We start from the raw sequence: 27596 nt of genomic DNA, 5'->3' as shown, positions 1-27596 counted from the left end.
TTAGAACAAGGCCTGTCAGATACTCACGTCTGAGTTCCTGCCCTATGTGCTATACTATTTCTCCAGTCTAAAGGAGGAAACACCGAGAGGATGAGAGGATGAAGGAAACCTGAAATGAATCTCTTTGAGGGAGACACTCATCAGTCACGTAGTGTAATTCCCAACATAAGTTCACACATAATATGTTTCCTTGCCATAATTAGAGTGCCATTATACCACTTGCTAAAGCTCCAGGCACAAGTTTTGTTGTGCTAGAAAATCCTGTCAGAGGAAATACTATTTGCTTTGCCATATCTAGAGAAAGGATTAAACAACAGCGCTATATGGAATATCAAGTTCCTATTCCCTATATCCATGTATCCTTGTGTTCCATAGATCTAAGAACATGTGATTACTATTACTGGTTAAACAACACTTAACCAGTCCTTACATCTAGAAGCCCAAGAAAGGACAAAGTACATTTCTGCTAAAACAAGGGTCGCTTCTGGTCATATTTGCTTGGGTAACTGCCCAATGCTAAAAACCATACCATGGATTGCTCCCAAATGTGCCTGAATTCCAAGCATTTTTTGATATTTAGTAGAACAGGAGCCACTGGCCTACTGAATTACACCCTGATTTGACTATGAGACAGAGAAATTTAAAGAGTTAAACTTTTATTAGGATAAGTTAAAGAAAATCAATAAATCTTCCTGTGCACACTGTGAAACAACTCTATATTATGAAAAGCTGGAGAATATGTACCTGAATTCATTTAGGGCATCAACTATTCGATTATATGCCAAACTCCTCTGACTGGCATCAGCTGATCTCCGGCTCATTTTCATAGCCTTGAAAGCAACCAAATAGTTAATTCTTACACTGATTATGGGCAAAATATGGAAACAAAACAAAAAAAAAAGTGAAAGACAAAGTCACATATTTCCACGACACTACCACCATTCTTATCTAGATAGTTATAAAGAAGCCACACGTATTTATGGTGGCTTTCTTTCCTTTTTCTTTGCAACTTTAGTCATTAATTAATATAACAAAATTGAAAATTTTCAAATGTTAAGCCTCCTATTGTAACTGTCAAACCACAGAATGTCAACACACAAGGAAACTGATGTTGACAGTTTCTGGGTTACACAAAACTGCTTTTTTTCCCCCCAAACAGAACAACATACAGTGATAATTCAAAAATAGCAGCTCCTGGTTTTTGCTCATATTTCATGGATAATAGTTTTGTTAAATAAATCCTTTTTTAAAATCTACAATAAAAAGATTCTACTGAAAGATATAACAAGTTACAAGTAATTTTTACCTTCCTAAAAACATATTTAGCCAAGTTTGAGAAGCCCCGCTTTTAGGCAGATGAAAAGGGGATCAGGATTAGGATATGGATATCAGAAAGAACTTTGCAATTTTTTAGACTTTTTCAAGAGAATGTAATTTTGCATTACTTATGTAATTACAAATTGATTTTTAAAAATTTTAACATATATTTAAGAGAAGGTTAGACTACTTCAGGCCAGAATCATGTTCACAACCATCCAAAAGCTTCATAGGTTAAAAGTGACACTTTATGTTTTTTACAAACTGTTGAGAGACTCCCAAATTTATAAAGAAGTAAATATTCTTCAGCTAGAATTGAGCAGTATTCTTCCTTAGTTTCATCAATAATAAAATTTTTAATTATGTTATACATCTCAAAAAGTAGCAAAGACTTCAAAATAATTCCAACAGTGCTCAGAAATAAAATCCATATCTTTTCCTTAAAAATAAATAAATGACAGTTTGAAAATTGGCCCTAGAAGGTAACTTATTTGGATGGTTCAGTATTTACTATATTCTATGATTAATTAACAACTGTAGACCTTTTAAAATTAAGTTCTATTCATTTATATGAAAGCATTCATTCAGCTTTATCTTTCTACTTTTGTAAGAAATGAGATGTTACACTTGAACATTCAGGCAACTAAATAAGCACTGCAACGTGCACTTTAGGTTGCACAATGATCAAAGCATTAAAACATTTAAAAAGTCACCTTTAATGAGTTCTCTAGTGCCTGACTATTTCAAATTTCATACAAGGCTTAAACACCTCTCCCAGTAACTCAAATGTCAGTTCAGCCACTTAGCTAAATATTACATGTACTGACTTTGGCAACAACAGACTTCCAAAGAGACAGTAGCAAACTGAAGAAAATGTCACCAGCACTGAACTTCTTAAAAAAGTAAATGAAAATGGATTTTATTCATTTGTTCAGTAAAAAGATACTACTAATGATCTATCTGTCTTTTAACAGATTTAATGTGAATAATAAAGTGTATTCCCTAGAGGCAGACAATCCTCAGGCACCACTAAGTTACTGAAATTTATCCTCTGCTTTCTGGACCATTCTAATTAGCCTTGCATCTCTAGTTTCTTTTACTAGTTTCTTTTAAACATACTGTCAAATAATATTCTTAAAGCAAAATTGGAAGACAGCCTTAAAAATGCAGTCAAAACTTCTGGCAAGCATTCTAGATTCTTTGTGACCCGGTCCCCATTAACTCTGCTAGCCATACCTCTCACTACTCCTTTTTGTATCCTTTCTCTTCCACATACTGTCACAGGGATTAAGAACTTTAGTAATACCCACTGATTCACAAGATTCTCTTCTAAAATATAGTCTGGAAAATTCATCAAGATGTTAACTATAGTGTAGCTATAATTGTGAAAAAGCGGAAATGGCCTAATATAAAAATTACTTGAATGAAGGAAAGCCACTAAAATATAATTAAGAGCCATTTATAATGACATGAGAAATGTATGTTAACAATGATGACATTTTCAAAATAGGCACATAATTCAAACAATATGGATCCAGCACAATCACAATTAAGTCAAAATATAATACGCATAGAAAAGGCCTTGATAAAACTTTCAGCAAATGTTAATGAGTTATCTTTGGGTGGCAAGGTTATCAGTTTTTCTTGCTATCCTACTATCTCCAATTTTCAAAGCTTTATGTTTATAAAAGCTTATACATCCTGTAAGACACAGTGCATATGAAACATCTCCCCATTAGGAACTCATTTTTTTTTCCAATGAACTTCTAAAAAACCTTGCTTTTTCTTCTTTTTAGTTATCCTTATGTTCTATTTTATATTCATTATTTTCTTATTTTACATCAATTTATTACATAATCAGCAGCATTTGACATAACTGATCAAAAACTCCTATCTTCTTAAAATACTTTCTTCACTTGGCTCACCTCAAAAAGTACTCTCTCTTGCTTTTCCTCCTACTATTCTGAAAGGCCAATTCTCAGTCTCCTCTGCTAGTTCTCAACTCCTCAAGTTTTAACTGTTGAAATGTTCCACAAATCAGGCCTAGAATCTCCTATCCTCCCTTCTCTCCCTCAATCAGTTTCATGGTTTAAAATATCATCTATACACTGGTGACTGTCCGCCTGGACCTTTCCCCTAAACTCTAGACTCATAACAACTTAGACGTCCAGGACACATCTCAAACTAACTGTCCTCTTCCTCCGCCAAATCCATTCTGTCTGTAGTTTTCCCATTTTAGTATTGGCAATTCCACCCTACTTACTGCTCAAATGAAAAATCTCCAGTCAATCTCTATGGTTCTTTTTCTCTTATACCCCAATTCAGTCCATCAGCTAATCTCATTAGCTCTATTTTCAAAACATAACCAGAATTTAATCACTTCTCACCAATTCCATCACCAAAGTGGTTTGAGTAGACACCATCTCTCACCTGAATTATTTCAAGAGCTTCCTAAAACTAATCCCACAACTCCACCTTTGTCCCTAGAAATCTATTCTACACCAGCAGTTAAGAGTGATTCCCATAAATAATGTCATTCCTATGCTCAAAACCCTCCAACGGTTTCCCATCCTTCTGAAGAATAAATGCCAGTACCCTTACAATGGAATCCTATAAGGCCCTAGAGGATCTGGTCCCACTTCTAACCCAGCCACCTTGGCCTCCTTACTGTTGCTCAAGCATTAGGCTTGCTCCTTTTCCCTACTTGGAACAATCTTCTCTCAGATGGCTGTAGCTAACTCCCTCTGTATCTCTGGACCAAATGTCACTTTATCAGAAACCTCCCTGACTATCCTACAAAAATTAGTAATCCTTCCATCCAGCATTCCTTAAAAACCTTTCTCTGGTTTATTTTTCTCCATAGTACTTATTACTATCTAAAATCTTATATATTAATTTGTTTATCTGCTGTCCCATGAGGTCAGGAGTGTTGCTTTTTTCACATCTTATCTTCAGTTGCTAGGATAGTGTCTTAAGACACATTATAAGCCCTCAAATACTTATTTATTGAATAAGTCTTAGATCTTTTATTAAGCAGTAAACTCATTAAAAGAGTTGAAGTCTACTTTGCATCTCCCAGTTAACTTTGTAAGATACCTGCACAGAGCCTGTTAATTTTTCTGCCAAATGAATAAACACAATGTTTAAGCAAGAGAGTAAGATGCCAAGGAAAATAAAAAATATAAACAAACCATAAACATGACTATGCTTACCTGTTCTATTGCACTCTTTAATTTGTTCATGTGGCTTTCAAAGAGAGGAAAATGTGAAAAAAAGAATTCATTGAATTTGTTACTTTCATCTTCATCTTTGGATAATGAAAAAATTACCCCAATTGCAATCTTCTTTTTCCTCACAATTCCTGGGTTGGGGCCACAGCTTTCATCTGACAGATTAAAGCTTTCTTCTATAGACCTTAAAAATAAATGTTTTTTTAATTTAAAAAATTATAAAAAATAATTAAAGTCACAAATTCAGCCTTCTTGCTAACTAAATGTAGGTAAGCTAAAGGTCTTTCAGTGTTTTAAAAGGTAAATCTAAAAATGCATATCAATTGTGTATCTCTCTGAAAAATCTACTGGCTACTCCTTTATGCTCACATTTTTATAAGAAATTTTAATAGAATCAGACTGGAAACATTTTTGTCCAATTATAAATTGCTAAAAAAGTAGATAATCCCAATGTATAACCAACTTAAAAGAGCCTGAATTTTAAGGTTAATAGGTGAGTCTCATATAATCCCTACACTGTTCTAGAATCTACTTATCTCTCCTTTTGATTCCAGGAGTGAAATCAAAGATGAAAGAATAAAGGGAGTAAAGAAGAAAACAGGAAGCTTTATCATTTTTTTTTAACTTAACACAGACTGAAAAAAGATCTTTCAAGAATGAATTAACTTGGCAGGGAGAGTATAGCTCAAGTGGTAGAGTGCATGCTTAGCAAGCATGAGGTCCTGGGTTCAATCCTCAGTACCTTCTCTAAGAATAAATAAATAAACCTATAAATAAGCCTAATTACTTCCTCTATCCACCCCCAAAAAAGAATGAATTAACTGGCCAAAAAAAAAACAAAAAAAAAAACAGGAATCAGGAATATCAAATCAGGAATATCAGGAATCAAGAATATCAAAACATGCAGTATATACATCAAAGACCAAAACAGAAGAGTTTAAACTATAAAAACCCCTAGCGAAAAACAGGGTAAAAGCTTCATGACATTGGATTTGGCAATGATTTCTTGGATATGACACCAAAAGTACAGGCAACAACAACAAAAAGTAGATAAACTGGGCTACACAAAACTTAAGAACAGTTGCGCATCAAAAGACACTGTCCACAGGATAAAAAGGCAACCCATGGAATGGGATAAAATATTTGCAAAGCATATGTCTGATAAGGGATTGATACTCAGAAATATATAAAGAACTCCTACAATTCAACAACAAAACAACAAACCACTTGATTAAAAAATTGGGAAAAACACTTGTATAGACATTTCTCCAAAGACGACATACACATGGCAAATAAGCATGTGAAAATATGCTCAACATCACTAGCCATAGGGAAATGCATATCAAAACCACAAGATACCAATTCACACACATAAAGATGGTTATTATGTAAAAAAAAAAAAAAAAGAAACCAAAAAAACCCCCAGAAAACAACTACTGTTGACAATGTGAAGAAATTAGAATTCTTGTGTATTTCTAGAAGAAATGTAAGCAAAAATGGTGCAGTCGCTGTGGAGAAAAGCACAGTGATTCCTCAAAAACTTATACTAGAATTACAGTGTGATCCAGAAATTTCACTTCTGGGAATATACCCAAAAGAATCTGAAGAAGGGACCTGAAAGGTATTTGTACACCCATGTTTATATCAGCATTATTCATAATAGCCAAAAGGTGGAAGGAACCCAAATGTCCATGGACAGATGAATGTATAAACAAAATGTGGTATGTATATACAATGGAAAAAAAGAATGAAATTTTGATACATATTAAAACATGGATGAACCTTGAAGGCATACTAAGTGAAATAAAGCAGACATAAAAGGACAAATATTTTATGAGTCCATTTATATGAGGTATGTAGAATAGTCAAATATATAGAGAAAAAAATAGACTAGTAGTTGCCAAGGGATAAGGAGAGGGAGAACTGGGGAATTATTCTTTAACGCATACAGAGGTTCAGTTTAGGAAGAAAAAGCATTCTGGACATGAACGGTTATGGCAGCACAACAATGTGAACAATACTTAATGACACTGAACTGTATAGCTAATAATGGTTAAAATGGTAAATTCGATGCTGTGCATAATTTACCACAAATTTTTAAAATGTAATACATTTTTGAAATTTCCAGTTCCAGACCTAAAATACACAAAATACAAGCCCAGGCTGTTGACATACAAAATTGTGTTTAAGGAACTACTCAACTTTGTTAAACTGAAGGTTTTAACTTACCATCTAGGAAATACCCCATTCTCCAAACTTGTTGTTTGGCTACGTCGCCATCGTCGCTGGTAACTGCTGGCACAACTTCGGGTAAGTGAGGAGTTTGGAGAGGGAAACGGTGTAATAAGCAAGCTGCTAAGAGATGCTGTCAAGTCAGAATAAGAACAAGTATAATGAATAAGACAATAATAACTAAACATAAGGACAAATTTCTCTGTAACAAATTTAAGAGTGGTGACTCAAGTTTTCCAATTTGCTTCATGAAGCTCCAAAATTTCCATTTTAAAAACCACATCATTGTTGGAGCAAGGTCCCAAAAAAAAAATCACACATTAAAAGTGTGTTGGCAAGCAATTCTGATACAATCCCCTTTTGACATCCTTAGCCTTGCACCCCTACCCCAGAAGAAAATGCTACTTTGAAATAAAGTATTATCTGTTTGCCCACGAGACTGTTTCCTAGCTTAGCTGAATCCTTAGTCCTTAATTTAAAGGAAATATAATGCAATTCAATTTTAATACAGCAGTTGGATTTCAGGAACAAAAGCTATATGTGAAAATAAGAGATTGAATGTCATTTAAAGATGTCATTTAAATACTCATGGATCATATGTGCATAGGTAGTCACCTCTGAAGGCTTGGCCACTTTTTTAGTAAGAGTTATGACTATATCTATCAAGCTCCCCACACCCCCCCAAAAGGGTAAATACTACAGATTGCTCTCTGGAGCATTCTAAGGAATGACAGACACATTCCAATTGAGTCCACTCTGATTATAATTGCTGCAATCCCCTAAGTATAGATATTACTCTCTTCTCAAAGCTCTGCTTTACAACCCAAAATCTCTGTTTCTTCCCTAGGGCGTCAAAAGCTACAGCTCTTTATTTTTCCTTGGGCTGGAGATCCTCTACATCTCCCCACTGAATCTAAAGAGGAAAAGACATCAAGGGCTTACTTTTATTTAGAAATATTTTAGATTCCCATCTTCATCATTATAAACACATACTGAAATTTTGTAAAGTAGCCAAAAAGGGAAGTATAATTATCACCTATAAAAAGACATTTGCCAGATGATGTATTATTTTAGACACCAGAACTGAAAGCTAAGAGACTATCATTATGAGAATCTGTTCATTTGAATTATCTATGACAAATTCAATGATAAAGGGGAGAGCTTCATGTGCCAGGCAAACATCTAGATCAGCAATGAATTAATTCTAGACCACTTTATTGAAAAGACCACATTTTATTAATTAGTATTATTAAATATTGTGGTCTCAGATTTAGCATGTATAATTAATCCAGGTATGCTTGTGTGAAAAATCAAATATTACTGTAAATTTGGAAGAGCTATATATTATTAAATTATGGTTAAAAATTACTATTTTTTCTAACTCTATTAGAAAGAAGAAGAAAATACACAATTAACTTAAACAGCATATATAAATTGATACCTTCATGAAGCATTATAGCTCAATCTAGCCAGATCCTTCAATTTACAGATGAAGAAAATGAACTATAGAGATATTAATTTATCATTTCTGAAATCCTGGATAAAATAAATAGAATTAAATTCATGCCACAGAAGAGAAAACTAAATCTCTAGATTACACAGATGCAAAGAGTGTAAAAGAAATACACTCTAGGTTAGTTCCTAACAACAAAAATAACAAACTCAACTAGAAAAAGAAAGGTGAGATTATTGGAAAGATGCAGATTTTTCATATTAGAGTAATAATTCTCAACTCCAGCTGTCCATCAGAATAAGGTGCTGAGGTTTTCATTTTTTGTTCCTCAAAACCAGATAGCTAACCCTTTTTCTAGGGTGAATCAAGCATATCTGAAATTTTTTCTTACAGTTTCTTAACACATACCTAGTGATTACAATATCTGGCAAGTTTGAACTTTTCATCTACACTTAAAACTGAATCGTAAACAAATTTAGATAGCAGAGCCATGTAATATGACAACACATGTACATAATCACAGTGGATAAAGTTTCTCAAATCTAACAATAATTCAAACCTAAGATTACTCCTTTCTCTTATGCTGATTTCTGAATCCTGATAAACACTTTTCCTTTTAATTGAAATGTCCTTTCCCCATGCCTTTGCCTGGATAACTCCCATTTATTTCTAAAGACGTAACTGAAGTATCAAAACTCTGTAAGGCATTCCTGACAGCCTGCCCCTTGCCCAGACTAAGTTAGGAGCCCTTTATCTGAACCTCTATGCACAGGTCTATCACAGAACACTTTACACAGTGAACTACGACAGACGATTTTCTTGACTATTCTCTCAGTAGAACCTGTGTCTTTTAAGGGCAGAATATGGGCTTTTTTTTTTTTCCAATCCCTAGCATTTTTCAATAAAAGTTTGCCAGACGAATTTTGGAAGAGAACCTAATTTGAAAGAAATACATGTAACACTGCTTTAAAATGCCTAAACTTTTCTGAGCAAGAGACAGTCTGACATGTTAAACTCTAGTTAGCATAAAGCAGATATAAGCAAACGTGTTTTTTCCTACTATGCTATCTAAGCAGTCTCTTGAGCAATACTATTTTCTTATGCTGGCTAAGCCTCAATCAGCATGTATTCCACCCAGGTCATGCTCCACCAGGCACATTTAATATTCAACACAAAAAAATTTTAATTTAAAATATTTATCTCTGTTGTTTCTATAATTCTCTTGTAAGCCTAATATCAATACTAACAAACTGTGTACATAAAATTGAGCGCAAAAGGCAAAGGAAAAAAGGAAATCAATGACAGCTGAGCGATCTCATCAAAAATTGGATTAATACATGAACCTGTCATTACCAGAGCGTGCTATGCCGCTGTCTCTGTCCTCATTCAGCTCTCTTCCAGGCATGTCCATTGGGTTGCTGTGAACTGTGAATCAAGACAAAACTGTGACTTATAAAATTTATCAGTGCTATTCAGGTTGATGTTGTTCCTTTTAAATAGCAAATTAAATCATGCTCATCTCATTGCATTCCTTTATTTTCTCAATAGCATGGCACAAACCCAACACCAAGAGCTATTACTCAGTTGAACAAGCTTTAAGATCTATCTGATGATTTGACATATAATACGAAAATAATCTATGATATAATATCTAAAGAAGCAAGGTATGACTAAAATAAGTATTTTAGAAGCATATTCGATGATATAGGAAGATATTCATAATATACCAGTAAATGAAAAAAAAAAAAGCTACTGACCAGTAAGAATGACGGCTGCTGGGACTAAGTGACTGGTATAAGATGGTATATGATACTATTCTGCCTATACAAATATATGCTTAAAAGTTTTAAGTAAACTAAACAGTATAATCTCAAATTTTTTTTAAAGGAGGCTATTTCTGGCTGATAAGATAGATAATATATTTTTTGCCTATTTTTCCTATTTTCTATAATATACATGCATTGCTTATATCTCATATTTGTAAGGATAATAAGTACTAATTAAAATAAGAAGTTGGATACAACTTCTGGATAAATAAGCCATGAACACACTCTATAACCCATATTTTAATGATATAAACAAACATATTCATATATGACTTTTACAGAACATAATGGTGCTTGTTCATCTAAATCTTAGCTCCAAGAGAAATCATTCTTATGGAATAGTGTAGATCAGAAGTTTTACAGTAAGAGGATTTTTCTGCAATTGATGAACTATGATACAAAAGCTACTCAGCCATGGAAACAAGATAGTTGTCACATTAGAAACTCCAACCAGTATTACAAGAGATAATATTCATAATTCATTTTGGTTCAGAATTCTGAAGTTAAAATCATTATTACATAATGAGATAAGAAATGACAAACTGAAATTTCATAAAAACGTCAATTCAACTGATAACTTAGTTTCTGAAAACTTCAAGAACATATTCAGTAGAAAGATAGTAAGTTCTTATACTTCCCAAGCAGTGTTTTCTTAACCACACCTTCCACAACTGCATTTCTCTACTCTCTTGTTTCCACAGCTTTACTATGGATTTGAGCCGCTGGGGCACATCAACTAGTCTACCCACACAGCACATGGCAAACCTGCAAAGAAAGAGGCGCTCCTGATCAGGCGGAGCGGACCCTGTTCAGAGAATGCCCGCCTGGGGCTGCAGAACTGTGAAAGACCTACACAGCAAAAACGTAAAATACATATGAAAGAAGGCTGTTAGAGAAGCCAAAATGGGTCAGGAATAAAAGGTGAGCTAAGGCAGCAAAAAAGCAGACCAACGATACGGATGGAAACTTTTAAAATAAGTGAGAATAATTTAAGCGGGGTTCCCATTTTTGAAACAGGATAGTTTCCCTCTGGTCATGGCTTATATCAAACATAACAATTTCATGCCTATTTAATAATAAATTCATATATAACAATAAAAATAAGCTTTCACTATACAAGGTAAATATTATTTTCAACGTTCAATCCTTTCTAAATCTAAAATAATGTTTTTAAAGACTCAAAAAAGCACAGTAATGTTATCTATATAATTTGACATTTGTCAAATAAATTTATCTTTTAAAAAGTCAGTTTACAGATTACAGTATTCTTCAGTAAGAAGAAAACCACCTAAGCACCTGGCTGGAAAAACAGAACACAACATAAAACAAAGAGCAAATAGAGAAAAGAGGATCTACTGACAAGTAAGTATGAAATGGGTTTTTCTAAACTAGTGATAAATTACAAAGTAACGGAAGAAACCAAAGTTCCTAGAACAAGGGTCAGCCACTGTGGAAGCAGGAATGCCAGTGCAGCCCGTCAGGGCGAGACTTCCAGCTGTCCAAGAGAAGTGGTTGCCACACACTTGACCAACAGAAGACTCTGAAGACCCAGAGAGGGTAACATTACAGCCTGGAAGCAAGCAGCTCAGTTACCTGTTAATTATGCTTAATCAAAATGGCCTAAATAGGGGCTTTTCTGTTTTAAAAAAGTGAGAAATGTATTTTTCAAATTGCGAGCAGATATTTTTCTATAACAAGAGTTTCTATAATTATAATATATGTGCAGTAATCCTTCCATGTTTCATTGCTCAGCTTTCTTCAATTTTTCCTAGATACTTCAAAATTTATCTGCTCTCTTTAAACTTCTCTACCACCCCTTCCTTATTCTGTGTGCCTTTGTCTCCGACAGTATGCATATGTATATGTATGTAGAGAAAATCCACCATATGGGAACTCTCCTTTCACGCTATCTCCAGACTTAATTCCTACCCATCCTTGCCTTCCTCCTACCTGAACAGTCACAACACGTAACATTAGTTGAGCCTCTGTAAGTGCAGGGACTTAGTGAAAAATCCCGTGAAGTCCCGCCCTTCCTCCCTTCCAAAGTTAATTCTAAGTCAGCCAAAAACTCACTTTAGCAGTATCACCTCTACCTCTAACCTTCAAAAATCTTACTTTACCAGTATCACCTCTATCTCAAACCTTAACCTCCTTTATAACTTTCTTTTCCATCAACATTTAAATGCAGTCAAAACTCTTCTACTTTTTCCCCGTATATCTAATTCTATAGTTCAGTAGTTCTTAAAATGTGGTGCAAGGCAACCCTTTCAGTGGGTCTGTGAGGACGTTGCTTTTCTATGTATCTATGTAAGACTAGGTTTCTTAACACACTTCAACCAAAACAACATATTATAAGAGACTGAAAGCAGAAGCAAATATGAGAACCCAGCTGTTTTCCATAAAGTCAGACATTAAAAAGATCTGCAAAACTATAAAGCAATGCCACTCTTCTAAGTTTTTCTCTCTTAGAAAATAGTTATTTCAAAACATGTTATTTATATTAACATGCAAGGGGTCATTAGTGTTATTTTGTAATGAATTAGTAAATACTTTTTAAATTTTCTGAATGTTAATTACTAATAGAGTATATGTCAACAAATGTAACCTACATACACAAAAGCTCTCTGTGGTCTTCAATAATTTCTGTGTGTAAAGGGGTCCTGAGATCAAAAAGTTTGAGGACCACTGCTTACATCTTGGAAAAAAGACTAACCTCTGAGTCTTTCCTCAACTCTAGCTTCTATTCTCCCCCCTGAAACTGCTCACATAGGCCACCAAAAGCCTTCCTGCTGCCTAGTACAGTCCATACTATCTTATATTACCTTACATTATATTTGATGCTGATTACATTACATTTTGAATTTTTCTCCCTCAGTTCTCTTAACACATTCTAAGTTTTTTTCCCCCTCAGGCTCCTTTACACGCTTCTCTCCCTCTACTCCTTCTTTAAAGGTAGCATTCCCCAGGATCCCATCCTCAACAATATTTCCTTCTCATTAATTCTTATACTTTAGATTATCATTTGTATGCTAATAATTCTCAAATTCATAGTAGAAACAGCTAGTAATCTAAAAAATAATTGTGTTCTCCCTTTCATAGTATGAAGCAGTCTCTCGGAAGCAGCTATCCAGCTAGGGACTGTATTTCTCAAATTTCCTTATACATAGGTGAAGTCATAGGATTAGTTACCAACAATGGAATGTAAACAAAAGTGTTATCACTTTCAAGCTGAGGTGGTTTTGAAGTGGATATATGCAATCCCTTTCCACTGGCTTGGTGCAGCTGAGCACAGCCTTGGAGTCTGCATGCTTAAGAAGGCAGAACTCCAAGAAGGAAAGAAACTGGACCTCTAAAACACTGCTTTAAGGAAAACTGCTTATCAATGAGTAACACCCTTTTGGACTTCACATGAGTGAGAAAAAAACCTCTTATTGTTTTAAAATTATTATACATTCATTAACTTTAATGTTATAGCAGCTACCACCACAATACATCTATCTCCCTAAGTATAATGGATATCTTCACTTGGATATCCTACCAGTACTTCCAATTCAACATGGCTAAACCTAAAATCATCAGTTCTCCATTTCTTATGTTTCTACCAGTGAATGGAACCAACATCCATGCAATTACACAACCAGATAGCTAAGTGCCACCCTTGATTCACACTTTCCCCTCACCTCTTCTATTTGCCAAGTCCTGTTCACTCTATTTCTCTCAACAACTCTTTATCCTCACTGACCCAATCTTACTCTAGGTCCCCATTATCTGTCATTTTGATCATCATAAGCAGCCTTCTAATGTGGATCTTTCCTCAATCCCACTGGCTCATGTAATTAGAATGTTCTTTGGCAGATACAAATCTGATTTGATCATGTTTCTATGTTCTGAAAACTTCTTTGTGGTGGCCTTGAGAAAGCATCACAAAGCTCTCCAGCTATAAGATCTGCAAATGACCAAGTGCCCCAGCTGCTGTGTACTTAAATTCACTGCCAAATTTGTGCAAGGCCACATATCCCATAAGCTGCTCCTAGCCAATGACTGAACACAGCAGGTATAGTAAGACAGGCTGGTCCATTTTGGCAAGACATGGGTCACTTCTGACAACCAACCTTCACTCAAAGATTCATCCATGGCCTTATCAAACCTTCCCGGGAGCACGTGGCAGGCTGGGATACGTCCACTCAACCTTTTGCTTCTTTCACTCAAGGTCAGATTTGCACCACAATCTGAGGACCTTCTCGACCCTTCCCAGCTCTCTTTCTCATCTCTCTCACAGTCATAATAAAATCCCTGCATGTTTAACCCTGTCTTAGTACCTGTTAAAAAACAGGTGGAGGACCCTAACTAACATACCCTCACTGGTACCCAACTGCTCAAAGCATAAGTCCACATTCCTTATGGAATTGTGGGGCCCACAATGCTGTTCATGATCTGGCCCTTGTTCATTTCTTTATTTCTTTTCACTTTCTTTACTCATATCCACACTGTGCTCCATCCACACGGATTTATTCACTTTCTTTCCACACTCAGTGAACTCTTGCCCTTAGGTCTATGCACATGCTATTGCTTTTTCCTAGAACATTTCTTTCCCCAACCATCGGGCTAATTCTTCAAGTTTATGTCTCATTTCTTTAAGGAAGACTCTTCTGACACGCCAAGACTAAATTAGGCGCTCCTCATTTCTATCACATCATGCTTTTAAACTTGTACAAGAATTAACTACAGTATGCTGCAGCCATATACTGTGTTGTGTTACCTGTCTGACTTTCACTAACTATAAATCAACTGAGGCAGGAATTATGTCTGGTTCATTTAAAGAAAGTAAGAAATGGTGCTCAAATATCCTTTTTTTTCTTTTACTGTTATCATTTTTTTTAACATTTTTTATTGAGTTACAATGTGTCAAATTCCAGTGTAGAGTGCTCAAATATCCTTGATGCACAATTAAGAACGTGCAAATAAAAGCCTTTCATTATTTGAAGTCTGTGCTTTGTTAAATGCATTATTTTCCTATTCTATATTAAAACAGAGAAGATGGGTATATTTAGCATCTGTAGTGTACTTTACCTTTATATATGATCATAGATTTCTACTATTAAAATACATAGCTTTTAATAAGTCCTTTTAGCTTAGAAAAGTACCAAATTATAAAGAAAAAAGATTGTTATTTCTGTCACATTTTTATTTCATTAAAACAAATGAAATAACTAATCAAATGAGAAGAAAAAGCAAAACTTCCATTTTTCTATAAAATACACACTTTCTAAAGTACATGGCTGACACTGTAACCAGCCCACAGTAGGTATTTAATAAATGGTTGCTATTTGAATAAACATGAATTATAAAAAACATAGAATGCTATACTGTTAAAGGTGGGGGAAAAACTGTTTTCTACTAAAATATTTAATATTTAGTTATTAAAATTAATTACAAATAAAAATTTTCACTAAACAAGAATGTGAGCAGAATATTTATCCTATTTTGACTGCTGTCCACACTCTGACACACTACCATTCCTGGAAATACAGTCAGCAGCAATTTAGTTAATCTTTCTATGATAAAACAAAGGACCAGAAACTTCAGAAATAGTTTGTCACTTTAAAATGTTAAACTGAAGTAACAAAAACAATAAACTAACAAAATTACTAAGTAAGTTTTTCAATAAACATTTTAAGGAATACCAAATTTGAATATGTGCTCATCTGAATTATAGGCCACAAAAATGAGCACCATTTTAAAATTACTTTTATGATTAGAGAAGAGAGAGGGAGAAAGTTTAATACTGGTCTTCCTCAGCTGAAATAGTCAAGAGAGGTAGTAAGAGCATTTTATATCAACAAAAGTGCCTTCCAAAGATGCATCAAAATTAAACATAAAAACCAAATTAGATATTTCTTCAGCATTTCAATCGTTACAGATACAAAATAAATGTTTGTTCAGATATATGAAAATCATATTTTTCAAATAACACAAATATTACACATACCTGCAATTTAAATCCCTTTTATACTTCTAGTATTTTAAATTCTTTGGTCTTCTAACAGATCTAAGTTATTAAGAACATTTAAAAAACTTATAAAATCAATTTACCTATATTTCCAAGTAGTCCATTAATAACTGTGTTATTGTCAGCCTTTAATGTACTGTTGTCCTGATTGATGAATTCAAGACTGTCCTGCAGCCTAGAGGGGAGGAGATAAAAATAAATTCCAAATTCACTTTATGCTCTTAATAGCAATTCTTTGTATATCTCAACAAAATTTTAAATGCAAAACACTTTAAGTTTCTCTATTAGTACTATTAAGCCAACTAATCATTTAAATCAGAGGTTGGCAAACTACAGTCTGAATGTTAAATTCAACCTGCTACCTGTTTTTGTAAATAAAGTTTTATTAGAATACAGTCACATCCAAATGTCTGTCAACAGATGAATGGATAAAAAAGACTGTCACATTTATAGACAACAGAATGCTATTCAGCCACGAAAAAAAGGGAAGTCCTGCGATTTGCAACAACATGGATGGAACCTGAGGGCATTATACTAAGTGAAATAATTCAGAAAGAGAAAGACAAACACCATATAATATCACTTATACGTGGAATCTAAGAAAAGCTGAATTCAGAGAAACAGAGAGCCAAGTGGTGGTTACCAGGGAATGGGAGTGGGGGAAATGGAGACATAATGGTCCTAGGGTACAAACTTTCAGTTATAAGATTAACAAGTTTTGGGTATCTAATGTACAGTAAGCTAATTATAAATAATAATACTGTACCGTATAGTTAAAAGTTGCTAAGAAAGTAAATTTTAAATGTTCTCACCACAAAAAGGAAATGGTAATTATGTGACAAGATAGTGAGTTTAGCAAAGGCTATGTCAGTAATCATTTTGCAATATATAAATATATCAAATCAACACACTAAACACTTTAAACTTACACAATGGTATAGGTCAATCATATCTCAGTGAAGCTTGGGAGAAAAAAATCTAGCCTCCATAAACTTTCAAACTTAAGGGACAGAAAAAAATCTGAATTTATGCTGCAATCCTGAGAGCAGTGTATTCGTTTTCATACTGTGCAAATCTTAAATAGTTCATTTCTCCTTTCATCCATAACTACTTACGTATTGAGACTTCCACAGATACTGCTGCCAGTCCGTGCAGTAAAAACTTTGCTGAGCATAAGCTGTGGAGGAGAACTATGAAGAAAAAGAGAGGGACAGAGAGAGATCAAAACTAATGTACAAGAGCCTTTTCAATTTATCATAAAGTATAACTCAGAGATGTCACAGTATAGATACAATAGCCATAAAAACTAAAAATCCTAAAAAATCCAATAACAAAAATCAGAAAATCCCTCACCGGATCTGATGAATTTTTAAGGTGGATCCTTTGTAGCTCATTGCTACCGAGCCAAACATCATCTCTCCAAGCATATTGGCATCAGAAGAGCACCGAGAACCCTAAACAATAAGCGTAACATTAACAAAACTGCAGAATTTAAAACCTATTTCAAATACTGATTTTTATCAAAAATTCCTTTGCTGTAGTTATTCTGTATGTTTTTTAAGTGATTCTACATTGTATACACTGTTCTGCAGCTTGACTTTCTTCATTTCACAATGTCTTACAGATCTAACCACATGGTTATTCACAGACTCCTTTTAAGAGTTGCACAGTATTCTACTGTATGAAAATACCACAGTTTATCAAGCCAGTTCTCCTTACCTACGGGCATTTAAGTCACTTTCTGGTTTTTGCTACTACAAAGATAATGCTCAAATGAACATTCTTAACTATCTTATGCATATGCAATGCTTCTCCAGGAAAGATAGCAAGAAGTAGAATCCACTTAACGTGAAGAACAGATTTTACCACCCCTATTGTGCAAAGAAAGCATTCACAAACGGGGTAACTTGGACATATTTTACATTTTTTTAAAAAAGGACTTGCCTTAAACATTAGAATGTCTTATTTGCAAAGCACTCTGATTAAAAAGTTATTCCTTTCCATTATTGTTTAATTGTCCTCCTAAGTGTCAAAAAATCTAAAAATTAACTCATCCATTTGGTTATTATTTAGATACTGTGATAAATACCACTGGTTACCTACTAAATATCTTATTCCTTATTTTTCGAAGTTCAATTTGTTTCAGGGAAGCAATGTGCCCAACTGAAAAAAAAGATTGCATTTCAGAGTTTCCCTCGGAAAAAAGAGATTTAGAGTCAGTCTCTATATCAAAGAAGTAAACCAATGGCTGGAGAGGCTGCTTCCAAAGCTATCCATTTAAATCTACGCAACACAGGCCTGGTCAATGGGATGTAAGTGTGTCCTTGGAGATGGAGATGGCATATTAGGACCACAAGGCAACAAGTATGTACACACTAACTCTTGCTAAGTAGAAAGATAAAGAAACCTTGGTCTCTAAGCCGATCTTGAAGCCCATATATATGCCTAGATGGCCTACCTCCAGACTTGTTATATGAAGAAAATAATCCCGAATTTGTTTAAGCCACTGTTTCAGAGGGTGTCCCAATGCAAGTCCTAGCTGATACAATTATGTAACAAAACAATTGAGAAGGAAGATGACCTAAATAACTAAGACAGTAAATGAGGATTATGCACAAATTTCACTAAACCATTCCATCAAAGAAAATCAAGAATTAGGAGTTTTTTAAAAATGCTTAAAAGATTCTTCTGAAGATAACAATAATGTGATGAGGACACCTATTTTCTAGTGGAGGCCAGGGAATACGTCTACATACTATTTTTCTTTTTATAACATGGTTCGTCTACTCTTGTGCTTGTTTACTGCCCGCCTTGGATTAAAAAAAAAATCTATATATTTACATTTTGTCACCTTTCTTAAAAAGAACATGTTCAAATAGCAATTCATTTTATTATACGTAACTATTTTTAACATTAGTTCTTTTATATATTCATTTACACATTGTTTTTTATTTCTCAGTGCTGTAGTCTTAATTTTGTTTTAATAAAGGCCCAGTTATTTTTTAAGGAAAAAATATCACTTCTGATATACCTAGGTTACTAAAAAGAAGCAACTCATCTATTCTTGGGATTTGGTTAAGACAAAATTTTTATTTCCAGGCACAGAAGTTTAGGTATTAAGGATAATATTTCAGAAACATAGTAGAATAATTTTCTGAATAATGAAGTAGTCTGTTTTTCTTTTAAGATCAATAATGCCAATCTTACTTGGCAACCTAAATTGCTTCTGGATAATGACAGAATGAGAACTTTCTTTTATAAGCTCATTTTTTTTTACAGTGTATCTAATTGCATTCTTATTTTGACTAAAAATATTATTTCATATATTAAACAAGCTACACAAATTTAAATATCAAGGCATTTATATATTTTAACACTATAAGTAAAAAAAGAATCCTTAGAGTGCAAAATACAGTAAAATTGGTGTTCAAATTTTATCAAACTACATAGTTTGCTATTAAAGGTTCTCTCTGCCTGCTCTTATACCAAATAGTTATCATGAATGTCACTAATGTTACGTATATTTTAATATGATACAATCTACAATGAAGATAATAATAAAGAAAGTGCTATTATATTTAATGTGTTTTTTTTTAAAGGCTCTTAAAAAGTCAGTTCTTTCTAAGTACTCACTGCTGGGAGCAATAATCTGTAATATTCTGTAAATCAAGGATTATGTCCTAGTTACTTGAAATCACAACTTATCAAGTGTAGTAAACTGTATGCTACAATAATTCAATGCCTTCTTCCTAAAAAACAGGATTTACAGGATGATAATGAACCTACTATCAGAATATCTGGATACACAGCCTGGGAATTTTTACTAAAAAAAAAAACTCTACGAATTTTAACGCAAAATAAGAATTATAATCACTTCCTGCTTCTGGGTTTCTACAATCTGGGTGCATCTGCTAACACTCATACTTCACTGCATAATAATAGGAAGAATGGCAAGTTTGTACAATTGATCAAATTGGAGAACTTCCGAATTGGCATAAGTGTGATGATGTTACACAGTACTATTAGGAACTTACCAGGGTATCATGCCTAAGGTGGAGGAGAAACAGAGGAGGGCAGGGCAACTACATAGGACAGACTAATATCTGGATTTTTATAACTTTAGAGTTCTTTCACATATACTGCCACACTTATATGGTATCAGGGTCAATTCCTATCCAAATATAATTACCTATTATGAATAATTTAGAAGTCTAGGATTCTATTTTGGTACTGCTAATCATAAAATATTTGTGATTCATTCATGCAAACTTGGATAATACAAATAAATTCACATTAGATGACATTTGCTAAGTATGAAACCAAGCACTGATTCTATGTAAAATACAAGTTTATAGAGAAGTTCCTAAGTAGTTACTGATTTGTTTAATTCTGTGTTTTAAAAGAGCTACATTACTTTTGAAAAATGAAACTGTGCATTTCTCATAGCATATACTTCAGCCACATTTTAATCTCAAACTGTTTCATTTTGTATTAATCTTCATATTTCAATAATGAAATAGTCTATAAAATAAGAAATTATTCTGGTAGCCCCAAAAATATGAAATAGGAAATAAAGACAAAATACCCCTGCTACCTGTGCCCAAAACTCTCTGTACTTCCCCTATCCTAAGATTTATCGAAGTTAATAAACTTACGTGTTTAATTATCTGTTTCCCCAGCTACATTGTAAGTTCCAGGAAGGTAAGGACTAATCCACATTTTACCCTCAGTCCCTAGGATTGTACACAATACACTGTAGGTACTCAAAAATATTTGTGAATGAACAAATAAATGACATCAGTGATCTGACCTGGTACTTAGCACACTGGTCTTTTACATCAGAAGATGAAGTCATGGAACTATCCAAAGAGGAAGAACTGTCTCCTCCAGGTTTCAGCTGGCAACATTTCCCAAAGACTTTAACTTGAGCATCAGTACAGAGTTTCTGAAAGACAGATTATTCCCATTCATATTTTAACAGATTTTCCACCACATATAAATTATAGCATAAAAAATCTTTGGAAAAACCATGGATGAAATAAAATTCAAAATAATATAACCCTAATATAAGAGTATTTGCATTTTACTGTATTTTTTCCAGTACTGTTTTCTATTCCTTGTTTCATAACTATAATTTTGTGGAGCTTTTTACTGTGTTTTTCTCACCAAAATTATTTAATCATGGGAATTTTTCTATATTCACAATGGTCTGGCACAATGTTCATTGTTAGTGACTTAGTAATATACTGCAGCAGTTTTCAAATTATTTGATCTAAAAACCTCTTCATGCTCTTAAAAATTACTGAGGACCCCAAAGGCCTTTTTGTTTATGTTTTATGTATTAATATTTTTCCCATATAAGAAATTAAAATGGAGAAATTTTAAAATATTTATTAATTCATTTAAATATAATAAACCCATTACAAGCTAATTTAAGTAAAATTTTTATGGAAAAAACTTTTAGGAAAAAATGTAAGAATAGGAGGAAAAATGCAAATGAGAGACACTTTACTGTACATACATACATATAAGTTTAATCTTTTGAAACGAGAATGTATCCATGCACTGAAAGGTTAAATTTTTAATAAGAGCTGAGCTTAGGACCAGAAAGTTGTGCTGTCCAGTAGAGAAGAATCTATTTCTATTTTTTTCTTTATGACTCTTCTTCTCCTCCCCGTACTCAACAGATTCTAGAGCTTTCACTGTTCACAACCAGTAAAGTTGCAATCCACCAAGGTCTTTGTACTCCTAAAACTATTGGAATGCTTTATCACAGATACCAGTATGTTCATTCTTCCATATAACAGACCTCAGGTAGGCTTTGAGAAGAAATAATCTGACTGAAATCACAATTTTTTGAAGACTAATTGTTTTATAGTTGCCACTATCACCAAAGGCATTGTAAAAGAAGAGAACATGTGGTAATTCCAAAATCATCTCTAACCAAAACGTAAAAAGACAGCACAGTAAGGTAAAAAGAACAAGGGCTTTAAAACTAAATAGGCCTGAATTTAAATAACTCCTGGTTTTCTGGGCAAGTTACCTGACCTCTCTAACCTGTGAATAGGGGAAAAAAAACCCTACGTAATGGGTAGGTTACTTGTGACACATAAGAGCAGTGTATGCATGTATGTCTCTCACTATACACTTACATAAAAATACATTTAAAAGGTGCCCCTATACACTGTTTAGAACTAGCACATGCTTTCTGATTTGTAGTTATAAATATTATAAGAAAACAGTTAAAGTGGGAATTTAAAATAACAATGTCTACTCTGGAGTCAAGACCTTAACTAGATATTTGCATTTATATTATTTCATTTAAGCACTCACAAAATATATCAGTATTTTTAGGCCTGATAGTCTTGGCCACATCTTAGTAACTTTGCTACTTACTGATCACAAACAAAATGCTAGCTTCTCAAGTATGTTTTCTATAAATAATTTAAGCATATTTTATATAAACTCTATAAATATAAATAAATAAACAGTAGATGTTATAACCCAATTTTACTGAAGAAAAACCTGAAGCCTAGAGAGGTTAACTTCACAAAAGTTACAAGAGCTAGTGAGTCTATATTTAGAATCAAAATTCAGTTGGCCTGACTTATCTACTATTGCAAACCACCGTTACCAGTCAACAAAACTGAGTACTATGTGTACTAAGCACTAGGGAATAGAAGTGAATAAAGCAGTTCTTTCCCTTGGGGAACTAACAATCTAACAGGGGAAAGAGACATTTAACAATTAAGTTAGATAAATATGTATGATTAAATACATATTTCAATTAAGTCTAATAAAAGTAATAATAATGACAACAACGGCTAACTCACTAGCATGTGGTCAGGTACTACTCAGTTTTACATATATTTACTCCTTATTCCTCACAACAAGTCTATGAAGTAGGTTCTATTATTATCCCCATTTTACTGATGAAGAGGTTAAGAAGCAACGATGTTTAAGTGCACTGCCCAAGAAAGGACTTAACTTAGTCTAACAGATCAAGGTAGTGACATTTAAGCTAGGACTACAAAAAAGCACAGGAGTGAAGGTGAAAGAAGAATGGGAGGGCTAGAAAGACATTCCAGGTTCAGGTAACTGTGTATGCCTAATCTCTGAATCAAGAAGCAATCTGCTAATGGGAAAAAGACCTAAACAAGCAATTCTCCAAGGAAGAAATACAAATGATCAATAGGCATGTGAAAAAATGCTCAATATCACTAATTATCAGAGACATGCAAATCAAAACTACAATGAGGTATCACCTCACACCAGTCAGAATGGCCATCATTCAAAAGTCCACAAGTGACAAATGCTGGAGAGGCTGTGGAGAAAAGGGAACCCTCCTACACTGTTGGTGGGAATGCAGGTTGGTGCAGCCGCTGTGGAAAACAGTATGGAGATTCCTCAAAAGACTAGGAATAGACTTACCATATGACCCAGGAATCCCACTCCTGGGCATATATCCAGAAGGAACCCTACTTCAAAATGACATCTGCACCCCAATGTTCACAGCAGCACTATTTACAATAGCCAAGACATGGAAATAGCCTAAATGTCTATCGACAGATGACTAGATAAAGATGTGGTATATTTATACAATGGAATACTATTCAGCCATAAAAACCTACAACATAACACTATTTGCAGCAACATGGATGTTCCTGGAGAATGTCATTCTAAGTGAAGTAAGCCAGAAAGAGAAAGAAAAATACCATATCAGATCACTCATATGTGGAATCTAAAAAAAAAAAAAAAAGAGAAAACATAAATACAAAACAGAAACAGACTCATAGACATAGAATACAAACTTGTGGTTGCCCAGGGGGCGAGGGGTGGGAAGGGACAGACTGGGATTTCAAAATGTAGAACAGATAAACAAGATTATACTGTATAACACAGGGAGATATATACAAGATCTTGTGGTAGCTCACAGTGAAAAAAAATGTGACAATGAATATATGTATGTTTATGTATAACTGAAAAGTTGTGCTCTACTCTGTAATTTGACACAACATTGTAAAATGACTATAACTCAATAAAAAAAAAGTTAAAATAAATAAATAAGTAAAACAGTATCTCCCTCGGAAAAAAAAAAAAAAAGAAGCAATCTGCTAGGTGAAGAAAGGGGCAAATATACATCAGTTCCAGGACAGAAGCAGATTTTTGCTAACAGAAGGCCCATGTCTACTGTGTCATGTCCCCTCACTAGACCATCTTCCACTGAAGTTGTTGCTGTTTGGTTCCAAAAGGCCATGACTTCAGAATGGTAAAGAGAAGACACAGGACAGCTGGGAAGTTGGTGGGAGAAAAGGATCTAGAGTTGTGTGTCTGTGTGTGTGTGTGTGTGTGTGTGTGTGTGAGAGAGAGAGAGAGACAGAGACAGAGACAGAGACAGAGCGCACTTTTACATACATTTCTATACACAATGCCTTATAGATCTAAAATTTCTCTATGGCAGGACAATCAAATCAGAATTGAAACACACATTTCCCAATGTGATCTGCATTATACATTAACCAGACTCCCTCAGTGAAGGAGAATGTAATCAATCTTTAAGAAAAATGGTCCCTTTTGTGTGGCACCAGCATTATAATTTTTAATATTATTATTTCTTTCTCAACCTGTACAGGGGGGTCAACATTGACTGAAGTCTCATTCTGTACCTGCATACCTGACTAAAACATTTCTGATGAACTTAATAATTCTAACCTGACAATATGATACATGACTCTTTGTATCAAAAATGTATAAAACTGCGTATCTAGCTCCTGAAGTGGAATATTCTCAGAACTTCTGAGAACTTGTCTCCCAGGTTATAACCCTCAGTATGGCTCCAATAAAACTTTTTTCCTTCTTAGGTTAATTGAATGTTTGATTAATTGAATCTTTCTTAACAGAAAGAAATCTAGGTCCCACTCTTCTTGCATGACCCTTTTTCCCCACTCCACACATTCCCAATAGGTAAAATCATTCCTACAGGACTATTATTATCCTTCCAGTATTTCTTTTGGCAAATACAAGCATATTCCATTTCCTCTACTCTTCAGAAAAGGTAAGTGATTCAGTTCTGCCCTTGCTTTATTTTCCACTAACATCATAGAGAATCTTCTCATCTATCTTTAGAAATTTTCCTCTTTCTTTTTTTTTTTAATACAGTTGCAGAGTGTGCCACTGTGTAAATATCTATAGCTTATTTAATCAGTCATAAGTTAATGACATCGCTGGAAGGACTGCTCTCTTGAAACATAAACACATATAACTTTGGTAGATACTGCCCAATTACCCTCCATGGATATCATTTCACTCACTCTAACAGCAAAGCGCTGTCATTCAACATTTTCATTTTTGCCAATCTAAAAGGAAGAACTAAAATAAATAAATAAAATAGTTTTCATTTTCATTTCCTTTATTACGGATGAGAGGAAGAATCTTATTAAATGTGTAATGGCCATTTGTATGTGAACTCTCTGCTCTTATCCTTCACCCAATTTTCATATGTATATACATATTCTTACTGAAGTATGGTCAGTTTACTTCACCCAATTTTCTACTGCATACTTCTGTCTTGACTCCTAGGAACTCTTTATATAGAAAGATTACCAGCTGGTCTTATATGCTATAAAAATGTTTCCCCAGGATATCATTTGTCTTTTAATTTTCCTTATGGTGTTTTTTTTTTCTTTTTTGCTTATCTGTTTGCTTGCTTTTGCTCCGTTTTGTTCACCATCCAAGTTTTCTCTTTTTTTTTAATTTGGTTGTCGAATTTGTAAGTCTTTTACTTTACAGTTTGTGGAGTCTAAGTCATAGCTAGGAAGGTGTTTTCTATTCCAGTTACAAAAGAACTTAAGTCATGCTTTCTTTTGTGTAATATTATAGGAGTTTTTTACATTTAAATTTTCATATACTTGAGATATGAATCAGTGTATCCTTCTTCTAAATGGCTGTCTCAATATCACTTATTAATCTTTACCACACTGATTCAAGATGATGCCTTTATCATATACTAAATTCTGACATTTTTTAGATTTCTAAATAATCCTCTATTTCATTCCATTAGTCTGTTTGTCTGTTTATGATCCAGTAACATGTTTTTAAAAATTACTAACACTTCATAGTATATTTTCAAATCTGGTAGAGCTAATTCATCCTCACTACTCTTCTTCTGGTTTTCCAACCTATTACTGCTGATTTTTTTTCCATTTGAACTTTAGAATCTGCTATCTAGTTCCAGACACCATTTCCACCAAAAATAACAGCAACAATATTTATTGAGACAGCATTATTCTATGAAGCAACTTTGAATGGACAGCTTTATGACACTGAGTATATTACCCAAGGATGTATTTTGCCTCTTCATTTGCTCAAGTAAGCATTTATGTACCTCAGGAGACTTCTAAACATATAGGTTTTGTTAAGTTTATGAAAAGGCACTTTTAAAAAGTTGCTATTTTAAATGGAGCCTTAGCTTCCTTTATATCATCTAATTGGAAATTATTTGTATATACTGAGCTTAATGGTTCCTGTATATTAATTTTTATATAGATTTAATTACCTAACCAAATCCTACGTTCCAAATTTTATATCACAATTAAGATTCAACTATTAGCATCTGTACAATGCTTTGGAGTATACAAAACTCTCACACATTATAATTTGTATTCTTCTTTCCAAAATGATGTGAACCTGCTGATGTACAGTTTTATTCCTGTGTACAACCAATGAAGGATGAAACGTGCATAATCATGTAACTTCACCGGGAACACATGAAATAGCACTGCATTATTGTTAACACAAAAACAATGTCCAGGATAAAGATAGTATCATGTGATCATATCACACTTGGTCCATTTGGCTGTATCAGTATTCAAAGAAACCACATTTCAGTAATTTTTACATTTCAGCTGTAAGATGAGTAAGGTCTGAGGATCAAGCGTAAAAAAAAATTTTATAAACAAGTTTCTTGATTAAAATCATTGAATATTCAAGTCCTTTTTCACAGAATATAATACAGTTGGAAAATACACATACTGAGAAAGCTATATATTGATTAATATGATTTTATTTCAGAATTATAAGATAATATTCAGGAAACTACTAATGCCTAAACTACATCATTATGTATGGGCACAAAATATTGTGTAAAATGACTGAAATCATCATTTACATCACACAATCCTTCTTTGACTATATAGAACCCATATGATTTGATGTTTCAAGGGTTTAGGTACAGTAAAGCCAATGAAAAAAAATCACTTAATGATTCCAACATGTTGCAATTTGGGGAAAACAGTGTGTTCTGTAGTGTTCAAAAGGAACATATAAAATCTTTATGAAAGTATTTACAGGATTTTGATAATAAACTTCCTAACTGTAATTAAAATTGATCAAAATATATTCTCAGTATTTACCACAAATGAGGCAGTCTGCAGGTAAGGAAAAAAGGTGAATAATAAAATTTTAACTCTTTTTGCAATTAAATAACAAACATATGTACACCTCTAGCTATGACATAGAAGTCCATGAAA

General features: G+C 33.7%; 1 protein-coding gene across 2 annotated transcripts in view; it reads right to left on the bottom strand.

Moving 5' to 3' along the window:
- Nucleotides 1-27596, bottom strand: part of FNIP1 (folliculin interacting protein 1) — a 109743-nt gene that overhangs the window by 31664 nt on the left and 50483 nt on the right. Inside the window, exons 3-11 of one of the 2 annotated variants that reach the window (XM_006212841.4) lie at nucleotides 20879-21013; nucleotides 17422-17522; nucleotides 17184-17258; nucleotides 16152-16243; nucleotides 10824-10907; nucleotides 9586-9657; nucleotides 6777-6912; nucleotides 4530-4731; nucleotides 745-830 (exon numbers count right to left, since the gene is read on the bottom strand). In XM_006212841.4, coding sequence (XP_006212903.2) covers nucleotides 745-830; nucleotides 4530-4731; nucleotides 6777-6912; nucleotides 9586-9657; nucleotides 10824-10907; nucleotides 16152-16243; nucleotides 17184-17258; nucleotides 17422-17522; nucleotides 20879-21013 — 983 coding nt within the window. The remainder of the gene's footprint in view (nucleotides 1-744; nucleotides 831-4529; nucleotides 4732-6776; nucleotides 6913-9585; nucleotides 9658-10823; nucleotides 10908-16151; nucleotides 16244-17183; nucleotides 17259-17421; nucleotides 17523-20878; nucleotides 21014-27596) is intronic. The other variant, XM_006212842.3, reaches the window with a different exon arrangement.

Source organism: Vicugna pacos, chromosome 3 (assembly GCF_048564905.1).
Source record: "Vicugna pacos chromosome 3, VicPac4, whole genome shotgun sequence".
Lineage (NCBI taxonomy): Eukaryota > Metazoa > Chordata > Mammalia > Artiodactyla > Camelidae > Vicugna > Vicugna pacos.
Note: the sequence above shows the minus strand (reverse complement) of the source record. Positions and strands in the feature narration are given on the sequence as shown.